At 46.7% G+C, this 18,113-nt stretch overlaps 1 protein-coding gene across 2 annotated transcripts in view; it reads right to left on the reverse strand.

Moving 5' to 3' along the window:
* Positions 1–256: 256 nt before the first annotated feature.
* The window catches only part of SMPD3 (sphingomyelin phosphodiesterase 3), a 309,603-nt gene continuing 291,746 nt past the window's right edge, over positions 257–18,113 (reverse strand). For both annotated transcript variants that reach the window (XM_073659311.1, XM_073659312.1), the window contains 3 exons: positions 14,532–14,595; positions 12,324–12,486; positions 257–1,071 (listed from right to left, as the gene is read on the reverse strand). In XM_073659311.1, coding sequence (XP_073515412.1) covers positions 970–1,071; positions 12,324–12,486; positions 14,532–14,595 — 329 coding nt within the window. In that variant the 3' untranslated portion in view covers positions 257–969. The remainder of the gene's footprint in view (positions 1,072–12,323; positions 12,487–14,531; positions 14,596–18,113) is intronic.

Consider the following 18,113-nt stretch of genomic DNA (forward strand, 5'->3'; position numbering starts at 1 on the left):
ACACGCCGGCATCTTTTTGCCTTCAAGCATATTTTTTGGTGTCTTTTTTGCTTCCTCTTTTGCTGTAGGCTTTTTTTTTAATGCTTGTATTGAATAAAGTAGTGAGTTGCTTCAGAGAGGAAGCCCCCACTTCTTTAACTGCTTGGGGCCTTTGGAAACCTGAAGTGGGTAAAAGAAACTTTAAAGACTGAACATATGAACAAGTCGTTTTTACACTCTCCAACTATTGAGAAATTGGTCAAAGAATCCACATTGATAAAAGCAGGGTGAAATTTTATTGTTTTGTTTCTATAACCATTGAAAAAAGAGAGTAAAGAAATTCCTGCAAAGCCATTAAAAAAGTATAAGCCAATCGTGGAAACAACAGGTTTCATAATTTGCAGTTCATTTTCTTGGATGCATCCCTTTAAAATCGTCAAGGTGAAATTGGATGTTTTTCTTTTGTTTTGTTTTTTTATTATTTTTTATGCAGAGCCTCATGCAATTATAGCGCATGCTAGTGGAGCTTTTCAGAACTACAACAAGAGCCTAAAAATAAAAAGATAAATGGTCCGTGTTTTTTTTTAGATATACAAAGATTATGCCAAAAAGAGAGAAACAAACAAGAAAAAAAACAAAACATTGAACAGCATATCACGGTTACAAACTAAATTGTGCTATATAGTGGTATAAAAACATCATGGTAAGAATGGCACTGAATCTGTTTTAGTTCCTCTTATACTGATAACCACAGAGAGGGCGGCTAGTCGGCTGCGGGAGCTGCACTGGTACCCAGTGGCACAAGTGAGGAAGCCTCTGAACCCTCTTCATGTCCACCTCCTTCACGCAGTCCAAATGGTGGAGGACTCCAGTGGCTCCATCAGGACGCTGGAGAAATCTCCCTGCTTCAGATTCTGGGGCTTGAAGGAACCCCTTAGGCCATACTGTATGTAGTTTCCCCATTAATACTGGCAGAGTCCACAGTCCTGCTTAAGACTCCTCTTCCCCGGCAGAAACGGTCAGTCGCATTGCTACTGGCACGTGGTCTGTAAGTCCAGCTAGTTGTGTAATAAAACTGTATTCTTCAATTTCCTAAAATAAGAAAAGAGGGTAACTTTTCTGTAGACCTATATAATACTTTAATCAAGAAAACTATGCAAACTAAAAGGAGCTATTGATATACATACTAAAGTAAAATTTCACCATTCTGAACTCTGTATGACCCCTCTCCCCCACAAAGACTTTACAGTCTAGTCTTATAGACCTATTTTAGTTGTCCATAGCCACTCTATAGTATATCCATTAAGTATCATTTCCCCATATAAACAATGCCACTAGGGAACTATACTGCCATAATACAGCCAACATGAAAATATACCACTATAAAGCTAGACATGCCTATATATGAAATCAGTAGCACACAGTAGTGTTATCCGTATAGCACATTTTATACATGGGCAAGTCAAGGTTTATAGTGGGGGGCAGTGGTGGTCTCTGCACACAGGGTATTCTTCTTACAACATGCACTGACCATGCGCTCTCTTGCCACCTCGCTACTTCTGATGAGAGGCTGTGAGGGAGCGCACTGTCACTGTGCACTGAAAAGAATATTCCACAGTGACAAGAATCTACTGAGCAGATGTCGAAATTGACAACTGACGCATTCTCTGCTGAGCAGGGACTAGCCCAGCCTCTGAAATGGATGTAATTTATGATGCTTCGTTTCAGGGTGGTAGCAGTGGCTGTGACAGTGACCACTGCAGTGACCGCAGCCTTTGCTGCCCCTGATGACGACTTAGTTCACTATCCGAGCATGCACTGGGATTCTCAAATGAAGTGTCATCAAACAGGAAGTAGTAAAAAAAATAAAGCAGTTAGATAGTGTAGTAAGGAAACGATGGGGACTTTTTAATTAAAGTACAGGGTGGGCCATTTATATGGATACACCTAAAATAAATGGGAATGGTTGGTAATTAGTGTTGAGCATTCCGATACTGAAATATCGGGTATCGGCCGATATTCGCGGTATCGGAATTCCGATACTTAATTCCGATACTTTTGCAATATCGTATACCGGAATCGGAAGTTCCCATAATGCAATGAGACATTTTCATTTTATTCAGCCAATGAGGATCCTAAGAAGTGTGGGCACATCCTGTTAGGCATGTAGGCATCTTAACTAATGGCATGGCTGTGATTGGCTGCTGAAATGATGTCATGATGCACTATAAAAGCTGCCTCCGCCATTTTGAGCTCACTCTGCTGTGAATTCAGTTAGGGATAGGACGCTGTTGTTCTGAGGGACAGTTTTAGCTACCTATTTGGTCTATTCTGCTTTACCCAAGCTACTTTATAAATCGCTGTGCCTTGCAGCGCTAGTGCACAGTTCTCTGTGCTGTTCACCGCTGTCTGCAAGGTCTCTGTGTGTGAGTGCAGCTCACCCTGTAGTGTGTGCTTCAGCCACGTCTGGTTATAGTGCACTCAGTGTGTGTCACTGCCTCATACATTGTCCTTTTTTGCCAATTCATAACTTTTCCTGATATCTCCTATTAGTGTGGTGGTTCCATCCGTATTCAGCTAAATTGGTTCCAAACACACTATATAGGAGTAGATAGAGAAATTTTTTTGGTCTTGCAGAGCTAGTGCACAGTGCTCTGCATCTGTACTGTTCACCGCTGTCTGCAAGGTCTGGTGTGTGAGTGCAGCTCACCCTGCAGTGTGTGCTTCAACCACGTCTGGTTGTAGTGCACTCAGTGTGTGTCACTGCCTCATACATTGTCCTTTTTTGCCAATTCATAATTTTTCCTGATTTCTCCTATTAGTGTGGTGGTTCCATCCGTATTCAGCTAAATTGGTTCCAAACACACTATATAGGAGTAGTTAGAGGAGCCTTTCTGCAGCATTGGGCCCTGCAGCCCCAGCCAGATTAGTATTAGCCTATATTTTGCAGCCTCATCTATTGCATTGTAGGTTACCTTCCTACATTGTAATAGCTACAAAAAGTTTGTGATACTATCGTTATTACATCTTTAGGCACATCCAGTGTCTTTTTGTGACAAAAAAAACCTAAATAAAGTTCACCAAACACTCCACTTTACAGTTGTATAGGCCACATTAGCTCATATTAAAGTCTAGTCCACACTTTATAAAATTAGTGTTTCTTATACCTGTTAGCAGCTGTTCAGGAATAAGCACACTAAGCCCTTAGTACTTTTCTGCCTATCTTTATCAGTCTACCAAGATGAAGAAGGCAGGGAGTAAGGCATGTGGTCGTGGGCGTGGGCGTGGAGTTTCTGCAGGGAGAGGACGAGAGGATTCTGTGCCTGCAGGGAGAGGACGTGGGGATTCTGTGCCTGCTGCGGGCACCAGTGACTCAGCATCCCCCAGTTTTACCAGGGAACAGTCCTTTATGCGCAGCTTTGTAGGAGCTAGCCGTACCCCACTGCTGCGGGAGGACCAAATTGAAGCCGTTGTCGGATGGATGGCAGCTAACGCATCGACTTCAATTAGTTCCAGATCCTCTCAGGTCCTGAGCACTCATCTGTCTCTTCACCACCTGCCAAATTGCCCAGGCAGTCAGAGAGCCCTGGACAGGAGCCATCTCTACTTCTGTTCTCTGAATCTCTTGGCTTGGAAAGAGGGGGCCAGCCAAGCAGAATTCGAGAATTTGAAGAAGAGGTAGTATGCAGTGATGCGTAACCGTTTTGTCTCTCTGAATCTGAAGAGGCGGGTGGGCCACTGCCTATGGTCAGCAGCACACCTCAGTACGCATCTGATGATGAGACTCAGGTGCCACTTTCTGGTGCGTACTGTGCTGTCGAGACTACCCAGGAGAAGCAGTTGTTTGAAGAGGGTGGTGTAGATGATGAGGTCCTTGACCCATCATGGCGTGAGGGACAGGAAGGTGGTGGGAGCAGCTCTGAGGAAGAGATTCCCCGAACAGCCCAAAAAGGAGGGAGAGGGAGGGGGCAGACTTGGTTGCCTGTAGCCTCCACTTCGGCACCCATTAGGAGCATGGCTCTTCCAAAATCCAAAGCGGGCGCTCCCAAGACTTGCAGTGCCTGGTCCTTTTTTGACACAGTTGCAGATGACATTTGCTTTGTCAAATGCAAGCTGTGTAATCAGAAGGTGAAAAGAGGGAAAAGTGTCAGCAACCTCAATACCACAAATATGTGGAAACATGTGCGGACCAAGCACGTGGTGGAGTTACAAAAACACACTGAAGACCTAGGCCAACCTACAGCGCCACCTACCACCTCTTCAGCTCGTGTTGTAGCCTCTTCCTCCAGCTCACACACAGCTGGTTCGGCTTCCTCACAGGATCGCCATGGAAGAATCTCTGGCACTGTTGTACAGAGACACAGTGTAATTCCACCCACAGCACCACTTTCCCAGTCATCCTCAGACTCCCAGGCCAGTCTACAGCCATCGTTAGCACAGGCATGGGAGAAAAGGCGCCCATACTCGGCAAACCACCCCCGAGCACAGGCTCTGAATGCTGGCATTGCTAAACTACTGGCCCTTGAAATGCTATCATTCAGGCTGGTGGAGACTGACACATTCCGTAACTTTATGGCATTGGCAGTCCCACAATACAACGTGCCCAGCCGATTTTATTTCAGCAGGCAAGCCGTCCCTGCCCTGCAACATCATGTGGAGGGAAAAATTAAACATGCGCTACAAAACGCCGTCAGTAGCAAGGTCCACCTGACCACCGATGCGTGGACCAGTAAGCATGGACAGGGACGATACCTTTCCCTCACTGCCCATTGGGTAAATGTTGTGGAGCCGGGTACAGATCTTGAGAGTGGTGCTGTACGTGTTCTGCCAACTCCAAGGATTGCAGGAATCCAGTCTGTACACATTGACTCCTCCTCATACTCCAGTTCCTCTGAATCAGCGCTGCAGGAGCCGTCACGGTCTACCTCCACATCGACCCGTGAACGGTTACCTGTTATGGTGACCAATATGAGCACAGCCGTGGCCAAACGTCAACAGGCCGTATTAAAATTAATTTCTTTGGGGAATCGAAGCCACACAGCGCAGGAGCTCTGGAATGCCATCAAGCAGCAGAGCGACGTGTGGTTTGTGCCAGCGAATCTCCAGCCAGGCATGGTAGTGTGTGACAATGGCCGAAATCTGGTGGCAGGTCTGGGCCTAGGCAACCTCACTCACATCCCATGTCTGGCACATGTGCTCAACTTGGTCGTGCAGAGTTTTTTGAGGGACTATCCGGATCTTGATGCACTGCTTCACAAGGTCCGCATAGAGTGCGCTCACTTGCGGCATTCCAGCAATGCAAGATCACGCATTGCAGCTCTGCAGCGCCGATTACGTCTTCCGGAACATCGCATCATATGTGACCTACCCACCAGGTGGAATTCAACGTTACATATGTTGGAGAGGTTGTGTGAGCAGCAGGCAGCAGTAATGGAGTACCAGCTGCAGCAGGCGCAAAGAAGTCGCAGTGCGCGCCGTTCACACTTCACCACCACTGAGTGGGCCTCTATGAAGGACATTTGCCACGTTTTGCGTGCCTTCGATTATTCCACGCGGATGGCGAGTGCAGATGATGCACTAGTCAGCATGACTATCCCCCTTATCTGCCTGCTTGAAAAAACACTGCAAGCACTAAGGGACGAGGTTTTGGAAGAGGTGGAGGATGAGGAGTCACAAATGCCATCTGCTTCTCTACAGTCTGCGCAACGTGGTTCCTCACAAAGGCCTAGGCAGGGGACACTTTGTGAGGAGGATGAGGAGGAGTCAATGGATGAGGAAGACATCTGTCCAGAGGAGGGAGGTACACAATGCTCTAGTAGTCAGTATCTAGAGCGAGGGTGGGGTGATGCAGAGCAGGCAGAGATCACGCCTCAAGCAGGGGACAGCGTTTCTTGGCCAGTTGGCAGTCTGCAGCACATGGTTGATTTCATGCTGCAGTGCCTGAGAAACGACCGCCGCATCGCCCACATTCTCAACACGGCTGATTATTGGGTGTCCACCCTCCTAGATCCTCGCTACCGGGACAACTTACAAAGCCTCATAACACTGTTGAACCGGGAGCGTAAAATGCGGGAGTACCAAGACGCACTGGTGCATTCCATCATGTTCTCCATTCCAACCGAGAGCAGTGCTGCTAGTGCTTTACAAAGCAGCTCAGTGCGTCGAGGCAGTGGAGGAAGCTCTGCACAAAGAGGGAGCAGAAGCAGCGCCTCAGCACAAGGCAAGACCAGTATGGCCGAAATGTGGCAAAGTTTTGTGTCCCCGCCGCCACAAATGTCTACACCATCACAGACGGCTCCAGTCAGCAGGAGGCAACGTTTCCGTCAGATGGTGACAGACTACATGTCTTGCCCTCTTAGTGTACTCCCAGACGGCTCTTATCCCTTCAAGTTTTGGGTCTGTAAGCTAGATACATGGCCAGAGCTAAGTCAGTATGCATTGGAGGTGCTAGCTTGCCCTGCTGCTAGTGTATTATCGGAACGCGTCATTAGTGCCGCAGGTGGAGTACTAACAGACCGTCGCATGCGACTATCCTCCGATAACGTTGACCGGCTTACTTTTCTCAAAATGAACAAGGCCTGGATCTCTCATGAATTTGCCAGTCCTCTTCCAGAATAAATAATTGTTGGCAAAAGTATCCAGGTCTCCTGTTCTGTTCATGTTTCTACCACCTGAACTGTAATCCCTGAGCTCCAACACCGCCAGTTGGCGCTCGGAAGTGCCGTCTGCACAGTCAACACTTGCTGCCGTGTCATTGGGGTTCAGTAACGTCAGCTGTTCCCCGGCTGTGCGGACGGCAATTTCTCCTGCTCTGTCCACATTCTCACTACTACAGATTTTAAAGTTGCTCCAATTACACCTCTGGCTCCTCAGTTTTCAGTATTATCCCTGAGCTCCAACACCGCCAGTTGGGGTACTTCCGGAAGTGCCGTCTGCACAGTCAACACTTGCTGCCATGTCATTGGGGTTCAGTAACGTCAGCTGTTCCCCTGCTGTGCGGACGGCAATTTCTCCTGCTCTGTCCACATTCTCACTACTACAGATTTTAAAGTTGCTCCAATTACACCTCTGGCTCCTCTGTTTTCAGTATTATCCCTGAGCTCCAACACCGCGAGTTGGTGCTCGGAAGTGCCGTCTGCACAGTCAACACTTGCTGCCGTGTTATTGGGGTTCAGTAACGTCAGCTGTTCCCCTGCTGTGCGGATGACAATTTCTCCTGCTCTGTCCACATTCTCACTACTACTGATTTTAAAGTTGCTCCAATTACACCTCTGGCTCCTCTGTTTTCAGTATTATCCCTGAGCTCAAACACCGCCAGTTGGCGCTCGGAAGTGCCGTCTGCACAGTCAACACTTGCTGCCGTGTTATTGGGGTTCAGTAACGTCAGCTGTTCCCCTGCTGTGCGGACGGCACTTTCTCCTGCTCTGTCCACATTCTCACTACTACAGATTTTAAAGTTGCTCCAATTACACCTCTGGCTCCTCTGTTTTCAGTATTATCCCTGAGCTCCAACACCGCCAGTTGGCGCTCGGAAGTGCCGTCTGCACAGTCAACACTTGCTGCCGTGTCATTGGGGTTCAGTAACGTCAGCTGTTCCCCTGCTGTGCGGACGGCAATTTCTCCTGCTCTGTCCACATTCTCACTACTACAGATTTTAAAGTTGCTCCAATTACACCTCTGGCTCCTCTGTTTTCAGTATTATCCCTGAGCTCCAACACCGCCAGTTGGCGCTCGGACGTGCCGTCTGCACAGTCAACACTTGCTGCCGTGTTATTGGGGTTCAGTAACGTCAGCTGTTCCCCTGCTGTGCGGACGGCAATTTCTCCTGCTCTGTCCACATGCACTGTACTACTGATTTAAAATCTCCTCCAAATACACCTCTGGCTCCACTGTTTTCAGTATTATCCCTGAGCTCCAACACCGCCAGTTGGCGCTCGGAAGTGCCGTCTGCACAGTCAACACTTGCTGCCGTGTTATTGGGGTTCGGTAACGTCAGCTGTTCCCCTGCTGTGCGGACGGCAATTTCTCCTGCTTTGTCCACATCCACTGTACTACTGATTTAAAACCTCCTCCAAATACACCTCTGGCTCCTCTATTTTTAGTATTTACCCTGGGCTCCAATACCGCTAGTTGCTGCTCAGAAGTGCCATCTGCACAGTCAACGCTTGCTCCAGTGTTATTGGGGTTCAGTAACGTCAGCTGTTCCCCTGCTGTGTGTCCGGCAAATTCTCCTGCTTTGTCCACATCCACTGTACTACTGATTTAAAAATTGCTCCAATTACACCTCTGGCTCCACTCTGTTTTTAGTATTTACCCTGGGTTCCAGCACCGCCAGCTGGTTCTCGGTAGTTCCATTTGCTCTTGTACCTTCTACTACCCATCCGGGTTCCAGTACCGTCAGCTGGTTCTTGGCAGTGCCTTTGGATTAGGTGCCTCCTTCTCGGTATCCAAGTTCCACCAACGTCTGCTGGTTCTTGGTAGTGCTTTCTGGCACAGGTACTGTACTACTGATTTAAAAATTGCTCCAATTACACCTCTGGCTCCACTCTGTTTTTAGTATTTACCCTGGGTTCCAGCACTGCCAGCTGGTCCTCGGTAGTTCCATTTGCTCTTGTACCTTCTACTACCCATCCGGGTTCCAGTACCGTCAGCTCGTTCTCGGCAGTGACTTTGGCACGGGTACTCCCTCCTGCCCAGCCTGGTTCCAGCACGCCAGCTGTTTCCGGGTAGTGTCAACGTCACTTTGCCTCCAATGCGTTGTCCTGTCGTGTTGCGGTCGGGTTAGCCGACTCTATGGTGCCTGCAGTTTAGGTGACTCCTATGTGGGCTGCGGGATCTGGCAATGAAGGCTGGTTCCATAGTGCCAATAGGACAAGCACCCCCTGTAGGACTGTGGGTTTTGGTAACTGCGGCCGGCTCGCGGCCTTGAACTTTTTTTTACATGGGTACCTTCTGCTACTCATACGGGTTCCAGTACCGTCAGCTGGTTCTCGGCAGTGCCTTTGGATTAGGTGCCTCCTTCTCGGTATCCAAGTTCCACCAACGTCTGCTGGTCCTTGGTAGTGCTTTCTGGCACAGGTACCTCCTGCTTAGTAACCGAGTTCCAGTACCGTCAGCTGGTCTTCGGCAGTTCCATTGGCTCTTGTACCTTCTGCTACCCATCCGGGTTCCAGTACCGTCAGCTGGTCCTCGGTAGTTCCATTTGCTCTTGTACCTTCTACTACCCATCCGGGTTCCAGTACCGTCAGCTCGTTCTCGGCAGTGACTTTGGCACGGGTACTCCCTCCTGCCCAGCCTGGTTCCAGCACGCCAGCTGTTTCCGGGTAGTGTCAATGTCACTTTGCCTCCAATGCGTTGTCCTGTCGTGTTGCGGTCGGGTTAGCCGACTCTATGGTGCCTGCAGTTTAGGTGACTCCTATGTGGGCTGCGGGATCTGGCAATGAAGGCTGGTTCCATAGTGCCAATAGGACAAGCACCCCCTGTAGGACTGTTGGTTTTGGTAACTGCGGCCGGCTCGCGGCCTTGAACTTTTTTTTACATGGGTACCTTCTGCTACCCATCCGGGTTCCAGTACCGTCAGCTGGTTCTCGGCAGTGCCTTTGGATTAGGTGCCTCCTTCTCGGTATCCAAGTTCCACCAACGTCTGCTGGTCCTTGGTAGTGCTTTCTGGCACAGGTACCTCCTGCTTAGTAACCGAGTTCCAGTACCGTCAGCTGGTCTTCGGCAGTTCCATTGGCTCTTGTACCTTCTGCTACCCATCCGGGTTCCAGTACCGTCAGCTGGTTCTCGGTAGTTCCTCAGCTTTCTTGTACCTTCTGCTACATTTCCAAGTTCAAGCTTTTTGAAATGGTTCTTGGTAATCACTCTGGATCTCCCTGACGAGGACCCTGAAGACGAGGACCCTGAAGACCAACCCTAAGAAGACGAGGACCCCGAAGACAATGACCCTGAAGACGAGGACCCTGAAGACCACCCCGAAGAAGACGAGGACCCTGAAGACCACCCCGAAGAAGACGAGGACCCTGAAGACCACCCCGAAGAAGACGAGGACCCTGAAGACCACCCCAAAGAAGACGAGGACCCCGAAGACGAGGACCCAGAAGACCAACCCGAAGAAGACGAGGACCCCGAAGACGAGGACCCCCGAAGACGACGACCCTGAAGACCACCCCGAAGAAGACCAAGAAGATGACCCTGAAGAAGTTGACCAAGAGGACAAAGAAGAGAAGACAAGCACCAAGATACAGAAGAACAAGAGACAGAAAACCAAGAAGCAGAAATACAAGAAGCTGCAGAACAAAAAGCGGAAGAACATTAAGCATAAGACTAAAAATCAGAGCAAAAGATAATATCTAAATTATAAGCAGAAGATGACTAAGCAGTGTATGGGGGTGAGTCCGTTCCTCCTCGTGGTGCCCCTGGAAAAGACCTGCTGCTGCAGGCCAAACTGAACGCTGACAAATCCTGTTGTAAATCTTTTGTGACAGGCAGAACGAAAGGTGTAATGTCCAACCTTTTATAGATAACAACTACAGGAATGCCTGTCACAAATAAGAATATGATGAAGAAGAAGAATATGAAGAAGATGAAGAAGTAGAATATGAAGAATGTAAAAAAAAAGAATAATACGAAGAAGGTGAAGAAGAAGAAGATGAAGAAGGTGAAGAAGAAGAGGATGAAAAAGATGCTGAGGATGATGTAGGAGAAAGTGTGGGAGAAGTAAAAAAGAAGGTGAAGAGCATGGAAGTAGTGAAACATAAATATCTGACAAAATATAAAAATACTTAACATAGTCAATATTTCCGTAACTCAGAACGTCTTAAAAAAAATATTAATTCCTGCTATTCCATTTGATTGGGCTAAACCTCTATGCCTTTATTGTCTCCCCCACCTCCCCCAATACATTCTACATTATTCTTAGTTGTTTTCCTTCATGTAGAATTAACCTACAAGGAAAGAAAGGGTTTATTTTCATTCCGATATTTCTGTCCCATTGATTTGCATTGGTTTCCGGTATCGGAATCGGCGATATCCGATACTTTTTCGGTACCGGTCCGATCCAATCCGATCCGATATTTCCCGATATCGGAAGGTATCGCTCAACACTATTGGTAATATCAACTTCCTGTTTGGGGCACATTAGTATATGGAAGGGGGAAAACTTTTCCAGATGGGTGGTGACCATGGCGGCCATTTTGAAGTCGGCCAGTTTGGATCCAACTTTATTTTTTTCAATGGGAAGAGGGTTATGTGACACATCAAACTTATTGAGAATTTCATAAGAAAAACAATGGTGTGCTTGGTTTTAACGTAACTTTATTCTTTCATGAGTTTTTTACAAGTTTATGACCACTTATAAAATGTTGGATTGTCAATGCAACCCTCTTCTCCCACTCTTGACACACTGATAGCAACACCACAGAAGAAATGCTAGCACAGGCTTCCAGTATCCATTGTTTCAGATGCTGCACATCTCGTACCTTGATGGTATGGTGTGGTATATGGGGTACAAAGATAGTGGGGCCATTCTTCATCAATGGAAACTTCAATGCCACTGGATATCTGAAATTGCTACATGATAACGTGTTGACCTCTTTATGCACTGAAGATGGCACACCACCACATTATGGGTGTCAGGTCCGAGCATTCCTACAGGAACAGTTTCCTGGAAAGTGGATTGGTCGTCGTGGGCCAGTTGAATGGCCACCAAGGTTTCCCGATCTGACCCCCTTAGACTTTTATCTTTGGGGTCATCTGGAGGCAATTGTCTATGCTGTGAAGATACGAGATGTGCAGCACTGAAACAACGGTTAATGGAAGCCTGTGCTAGCATTTCTTCTGTGGTGTTGCTATCAGTGTGTCAAGAGTGGGAGAAGAGGGTTGCATTGACAATCCAACACAATGGGCAGCACTTTGAACACATTTTATAAGTGGTCATAAACTTGTAAATAACTCATGAAAGAATAAAGTTACGTTAAAACCAAGCACACCATTGTTTTTCTTATGAAATTCTTAATAAGTTTGATGTGTCACATGACCCTCTTCCCATTGAAAAACAAAGTTGGATTCAAAATGGCCAACTTCAAAATGGCCACCATGGTCACCACCCATTTGGAAACGTTTTCCCCCTCCCATATACTAATGTGCCACAAACAGGAAGTTGATATCACCAACCCATTTAATTTAGGTGTATCCATATAAATGACCCACCCTGTATATTATAAAAGAGATTAGTTTATGACATTAAATAGATAGACATTTAAGAGTAAAATAAATTTAAGTTCCAGATCACCCCTTTAAGCAGACAAAGAAAAAATGCAAGTCACACCCATTCAGGCACTTACCATTTTCCATTCCATATTGAGTCCCTCCTCAGAATACAACATGTAATCAATTCTGCGCCCACTCCCCTTCAATGGAACTTTTCTCCCCTTCTGGTTAGGACAATGGTTCTTGCTGGTGGGATATACCAGATATTCCTTCCTACCCTCCTCATTTTCTAGGACTCTAGAACAAACAAAGTCTCATGTTACCTATAGTGGTACAATGTTTGCCCCAAACTGCCTCAATCATCATACCAACATAAGGGGAGAAGACTGCAACTAGTGTTGAGCAAGTATGTTCTGTTAACCCTTTCGCCGAGTATGTTCGGGCCGAGCTCCGAGTATTTATAGCTGCTTAGTGATATGGTTGAATCGCTCCCGTGTGCATGATTTGCAACTGTTTGACAGTTTTACTACATGTTAGGAATGTCTATTTCTTACACATTCCTCACATGTAATAAAGCTGCCAAACAGTCGCAAATCATGCACACGGAGCGATTCAACCATATCACCGAGCAGCTATAAATACTCGGAGCTCGGCCCGAGCATACTCGGCGAAAGGGTTAATAGAACATACTCACTCAACACTAATTGCAACCAGAGCCACATGGCATTTATGTTAGGTTAGCCCTCCTTTTCTGACTGCAGGAGGCAAAAAAATGCGGTCAGCTCTGCACAGAAATGCCGTCAGATCTGCACGGAAATGCAGTCAGCTCTGCACGGAAATGCCGTCAGTTCTGCACGGAAATGCAGCCAGCTCTACAAGTTTGCTAAGATTTGCCAATATAAAGTCTGTCTTGATGACATCTTTATGCCCGCCTTTGTCAGGAGCTGACATTACTAAATGCATTTACAAATTTTGCATATACTGATTACGCATGCTAATACACAGTACACACATTTATTCAAGCATATGAAACTTACAAACATACATATTACACACACATATTATGAATATTCACACATTATTCATGTACTCACATTTACACATTACAAATGCATATTATGCATTCATTATGCATGCAGTTTTGTAAATTTCCACCTAGCGACATTAGCTCCACATGTGATTTTTGGATGTGCGGTCCATGTCCTTTTTTCTATCTATGGCATATTGTATACTGTCTCCTCTTTTTTGTTTTGCTTGGACCTGCACTCCTCCCATGTGACCCAGGTGTTTTTAAATTAACAGGTGAATGCAAGAGGGGTCCTGCATATTTTTGCTCTCAGCTCACAGTCTGAGAACATGTGGAAGGTGAGTTTTTTCTAGATCTATTCACTTGGTGATGGTGTTGTGCGGCAGTCGTCGCTGCTGTGATGCTGTGCGGAGGCTGTCGCTGCAGTGATGTTGTGCGGAGGTCGTCGCTGCTGTGATGCTGTGCGGCGGTCGTTGCTGCTGTGTGGAGGTCGTCGCTGCTGTGATGCTGTGCGGAGGTCGTCGCTGCTGTGAAGCTGTGCGGAGGTCGTCGCTGCTGTGATGCTGTGCGGAGGTCGTCGCTGCTGTGATGCTGTGCGGCGGTCGTTGCTGCTGTGTGGAGGTCGTCGCTGCTGTGATGCTGTGCGGAGGTCGTCGCTGCTGTGATGCTGTGCGGAGGTCGTCGCTGCTGTGATGCTGTGCGGCGGTCGTTGCTGCTGTGTGGAGGTCGTCGCTGCTGTGATGCTGTGCGGAGGTCGTCGCTGCTGTGATGCTGTGCGGAGGTCGTCGCTGCTGTGATGCTGTGCGGCGGTCGTTGCTGCTGTGTGGTGGTCGTCGCTGTAGTGATGCTGTGCCTGTGGGCTTGTGAAACCTGGAGCCTTAGGAGCCAGGTTGCTCCCCCTGCTGGTGCGCTGATACTTCGGAGGTGGTTGGTGCACAGCGCCACACCATTTAGGTTAGGGACCCACTGAGAGGTTCACCGTGACGTGGCAGTGGGATTGATTAGAATGTTAAACTAAGAACCTCATGTTCAGTTTTGTAAATTTTCACCTAGCAGTAATAGATCAATGTATGATTTTCGGATGTTCGGTCCATGTCCTTTTTACTACAGTTATGACATATTATGCATTCACATACACATTACACACACAAGACATACATTAAAAATGTCATTAAATCACAAATATAATTTTATATAATTTCTAAAAATTGAGCGTCCTCAGTAGATTGTATGCTATGGGCAACGGATGCAGATTACCTCACAGACAGAGGAATGATGGATGAAACTTTACCAGTGTAATCAATTAGTGACTTACTTTTGTAGATTGTCAGGGGTGCACACCTCCTCATCATAGAGACCTTCGGGATCCAGTAGCGTTCCTGTGCAGGCAGAAATTCATGTACAATATAAGCAGACTGCAATATGAGGCTGAATCTAGTATGGCTTCCTTATGCTTGGAAGCACTTACAATGATGAAATAGAAGCTCAAAAATTGAAAAATTAAACATGTTATTGCAGTCCAGTTTGGTCCGTAAACCGAGACTTTCATGTCCGTTCACTTAATCCCCTTATGGCAGGGCAATTTTCCACTGTTTTTTTGGGGGGTGTTGTGTTCATAGTGCTGTAAAAAGGACCTGAATAGAAACCGGTTGTAGTGCTACTACTGTTTTACCCTTGCAGGGTGGAAGGCACAGTCGCAAAGGATTTTTTTCACTCCCACAAATTAATATTCACAGAGCGTGTACTGTACAGTACTAGGATTCAGGGGACTGATGATTCTCAGAATCTGAGATGGACACTTCATGTGCTGCTATATGATGCCATATTCTCCTAACAGCGATGATACTATGGAAGAGTACTTCTGGAACACAGCATCTGATGGAGCTTGCCTCAATTCTGTTTCTCAGGGTTTCTGTAGGAATCTGATTTTAAAAATCCTCAGTATGCCTTTTTATAAAATAGGAGGTAATTGGAGATACAGTCTGGGCACATAGCAAACTATCAGCATTGGAATAAAGATCCAAAGAGTCGTGTATGACTAATTTCCAATCAAGTTTGCTGTTCAGTATGTGAATTATTCTACTTAAATGGGGCTGTCAGGAACATGTATAAAATGATGTTTCTACACACGCAGCTCTTGTTATGGGACAGCTCATATGTGATTTATATACAGGTGCATCTCACTAAATTAGAATATCATTAAAAAGTTAATTTATTTCAGTTCTTCAATACAAAAAGTGAAACTCTATTATATAGAGTCATTACAAGCAGAGTGATCTATTTCAAGTGTTTATTTCTGTTAATGTTGATGATTATGGCTTACAGCCAATGAAAACACAAAAGTCATTATCTCAGTAAATTAGAATAATTAACAAAAACACCTGCAAAGGCTTCCAACACGTTTAAAAAGGTCCATCACTCTGTTTCAGTAGGCTCCACAATCATGGGGAAGACTGCTGACTTGACAGATGTCCATAAGGCAGTCATTGGCACACTCCACAAGGAGGGTAAGCCACAAAAGGTCATTGCTAAAGAAGCTGGCTGTTCACAGAGCGCTGTATTCAAGCATATTAATGGAAAATTGAGTGGAAGGAAAAAGTGTGGTAGGAAAAGGTGCACAAGCAACTGGGATAACCACAGCCTTGAAAGGATTGTTAAGAAAAGGCCATTCAAAAATTTGGGGGAAATTCACAAGGAGTGGACTGCTGCTGGAGTCATTGCTTCAAGGGCCATCCCACACAGACATATCCAGGAAATGGGCTACAAGTGTCGCATTCCTTGTGTCAAGCCACTCATGACTAATAGACAATGCCAGAAGCGTCTTACCTGGGCCAAGGATAAAAAGACCTGGACTGTTGCTCAGTGGTCCAAGGTGTTGTTTTCAGATAAAAGTAAATTTTGCATTTCATTTGGAAATCAAGGTCCCAGAGTCTGGAGGAAGAGTGGAGAGGCAACAATCCAAGGACTTGGCCCCTGTCCACACTGCCAAAAGTACCAATACCTGGTTTACAAACAACAGTATCACTGTGTTTGATTGGCCAGCAAACTCGTCTGACCTTAACCCCATAGAGAATCTATGGGGTATTGTCAAGAGGAAGATGAGACACTAGACCAAACAATGCAGACGAGCTGAAGGCAGCTATCAAAGCAACCTGGGCTTCCATAACACCTCAGCAGTCCCACAGGCTGATCGCCTCCATGCCACGCCGCATTGATGCAGTAATTGATGCAAAAGGAGCCCCGACCAAGTATTGAGTGCATTTACTGAACATACATTTCGGATTTTAAAAACATTTTTCAAGCTGTTGTCATAAAGTATTCTAATTTACTGAGATAATGACTTTTGTGTTTTCATTGGCTGTAAGCCATAATCCTCAACATTAACCAAAATAAACACTTGAAATAGATCACTCTGTAATGACTCTATATAATATATGAGTTTCACTTTTTATATTGAAGAACTGAAATAAATTAACTATTTGATGATATTCTAATTTAGTGAGAAGCACTTATGCATATATACACAGTACTTTTAGGCAAGTGTGGAAAAAAAATGCTGCAAAGTGAAAATGTTTTAGAAAAACAGAAGTGTTTAGTTGTTTATTTTTAACAGTTTAATAAAATTCAATGTGAATCAACAAGAGAGAAAGACAATCCAATCATTATTTGGTGTGGCTGATCGCCCTTTGCCTTCAAAACAGCTTCAGTTCTTCTAGAAATGTGGCGCCCCTGCGGGTTCAGTCGACACAGAGGTACTGTTTCTCACCCAGAGGTGTGGTGCCCCACTCTCAGGTAAGAAGGGAGTACTGCCCGGGACCCACCCACCTGCATCCAACACTACACCATTCCAGACCAGCAGGCAGGGGCAAGATGCAAGTGTACAATGCTGAGCACTGCCCCCTGGCTGGAAGGGGGGGAACCAAGAGAGGGGGAACCATGTAGTGGGTGTGGGTGGAGGAAGTAGTTCAGGGGAGCACCTTCAGTAGGAGTATAAGAAGGGAACCATCTTGAAGGAGTCAGATCAGTCTGAGGGGAGAGTCAGAAGAGAGAGAGAGTGTTGGGAGCAGGAGCTCTGCTCAGGAGGAGAGGAGGAAGGAGCGGGCCAAGACTGAGAGGCCCAGGAGAGACTGAGAGAGGACGGGAGGAGAGGGAAGGCTCCAGAGGAACAGAGGGGATCCCAGGGGCACGGGAAGTGCAGGAAGCCACACGTGCGCCCGAATCTACAAAGAAACGTGGAGGGATCAGGCCGCAGAGGGGACCGGCCCCTAACAAGGCTCAGCTAGAAATCCAGAGGCTACTGTACTTTCAAGGTGCAGCTGCCCAAAACCACAATTATATCGCCGAAAAGGTGGCTGCATAGGATTCAGGGGCCTGCAGGTCACCCGACAAGATCCGAGGCTACTGGCTTGGGACACTGATTGTGAGGCGCAGGGCAGGAGGGTGAGAGCCAGTGCAGGAAGACGACCGAGGAAGGCACATAGAACAGGGTCCCATTTAAGTACTCCTGAGATACTTGAGAGATTGCTGATCCCCTTCCTTGGTGAATGCAGGACGACGTGGGAGGTTACATACTGGCGCTGGCAACCTAGAGTCTTGAACAACTGTGAGTAAAACCTTGAAGACTGCACCCCACTGTGTCCTAGAATTATTGCTGCGCCATCACCAGCCCTGCACTACAGAGCACCAGCAACATCTACCTCATAACATCACTATATCCTGCCCTGGAGCTAAGCTCTGCCTGTGGAGAGCTGAACCAACTCGGCTGCGTCACCACCAGCTCCAGTGGATCTGCACCACAGCAGCAGCCCCATATAGCCGCATACCACAGGTGGCGTCACGAACATTATCTAAAAACTTTATTCCCCTTTCACTAATCCCCTTTTATTGACCGCCCTGG

Source organism: Phyllobates terribilis, unplaced genomic scaffold (genome assembly GCF_046119375.1).
Source record: "Phyllobates terribilis strain yellow unplaced genomic scaffold, ASM4611937v1 Scaffold_13__5_contigs__length_258822181, whole genome shotgun sequence".
In the NCBI taxonomy this organism is placed as follows: domain Eukaryota; kingdom Metazoa; phylum Chordata; class Amphibia; order Anura; family Dendrobatidae; genus Phyllobates; species Phyllobates terribilis.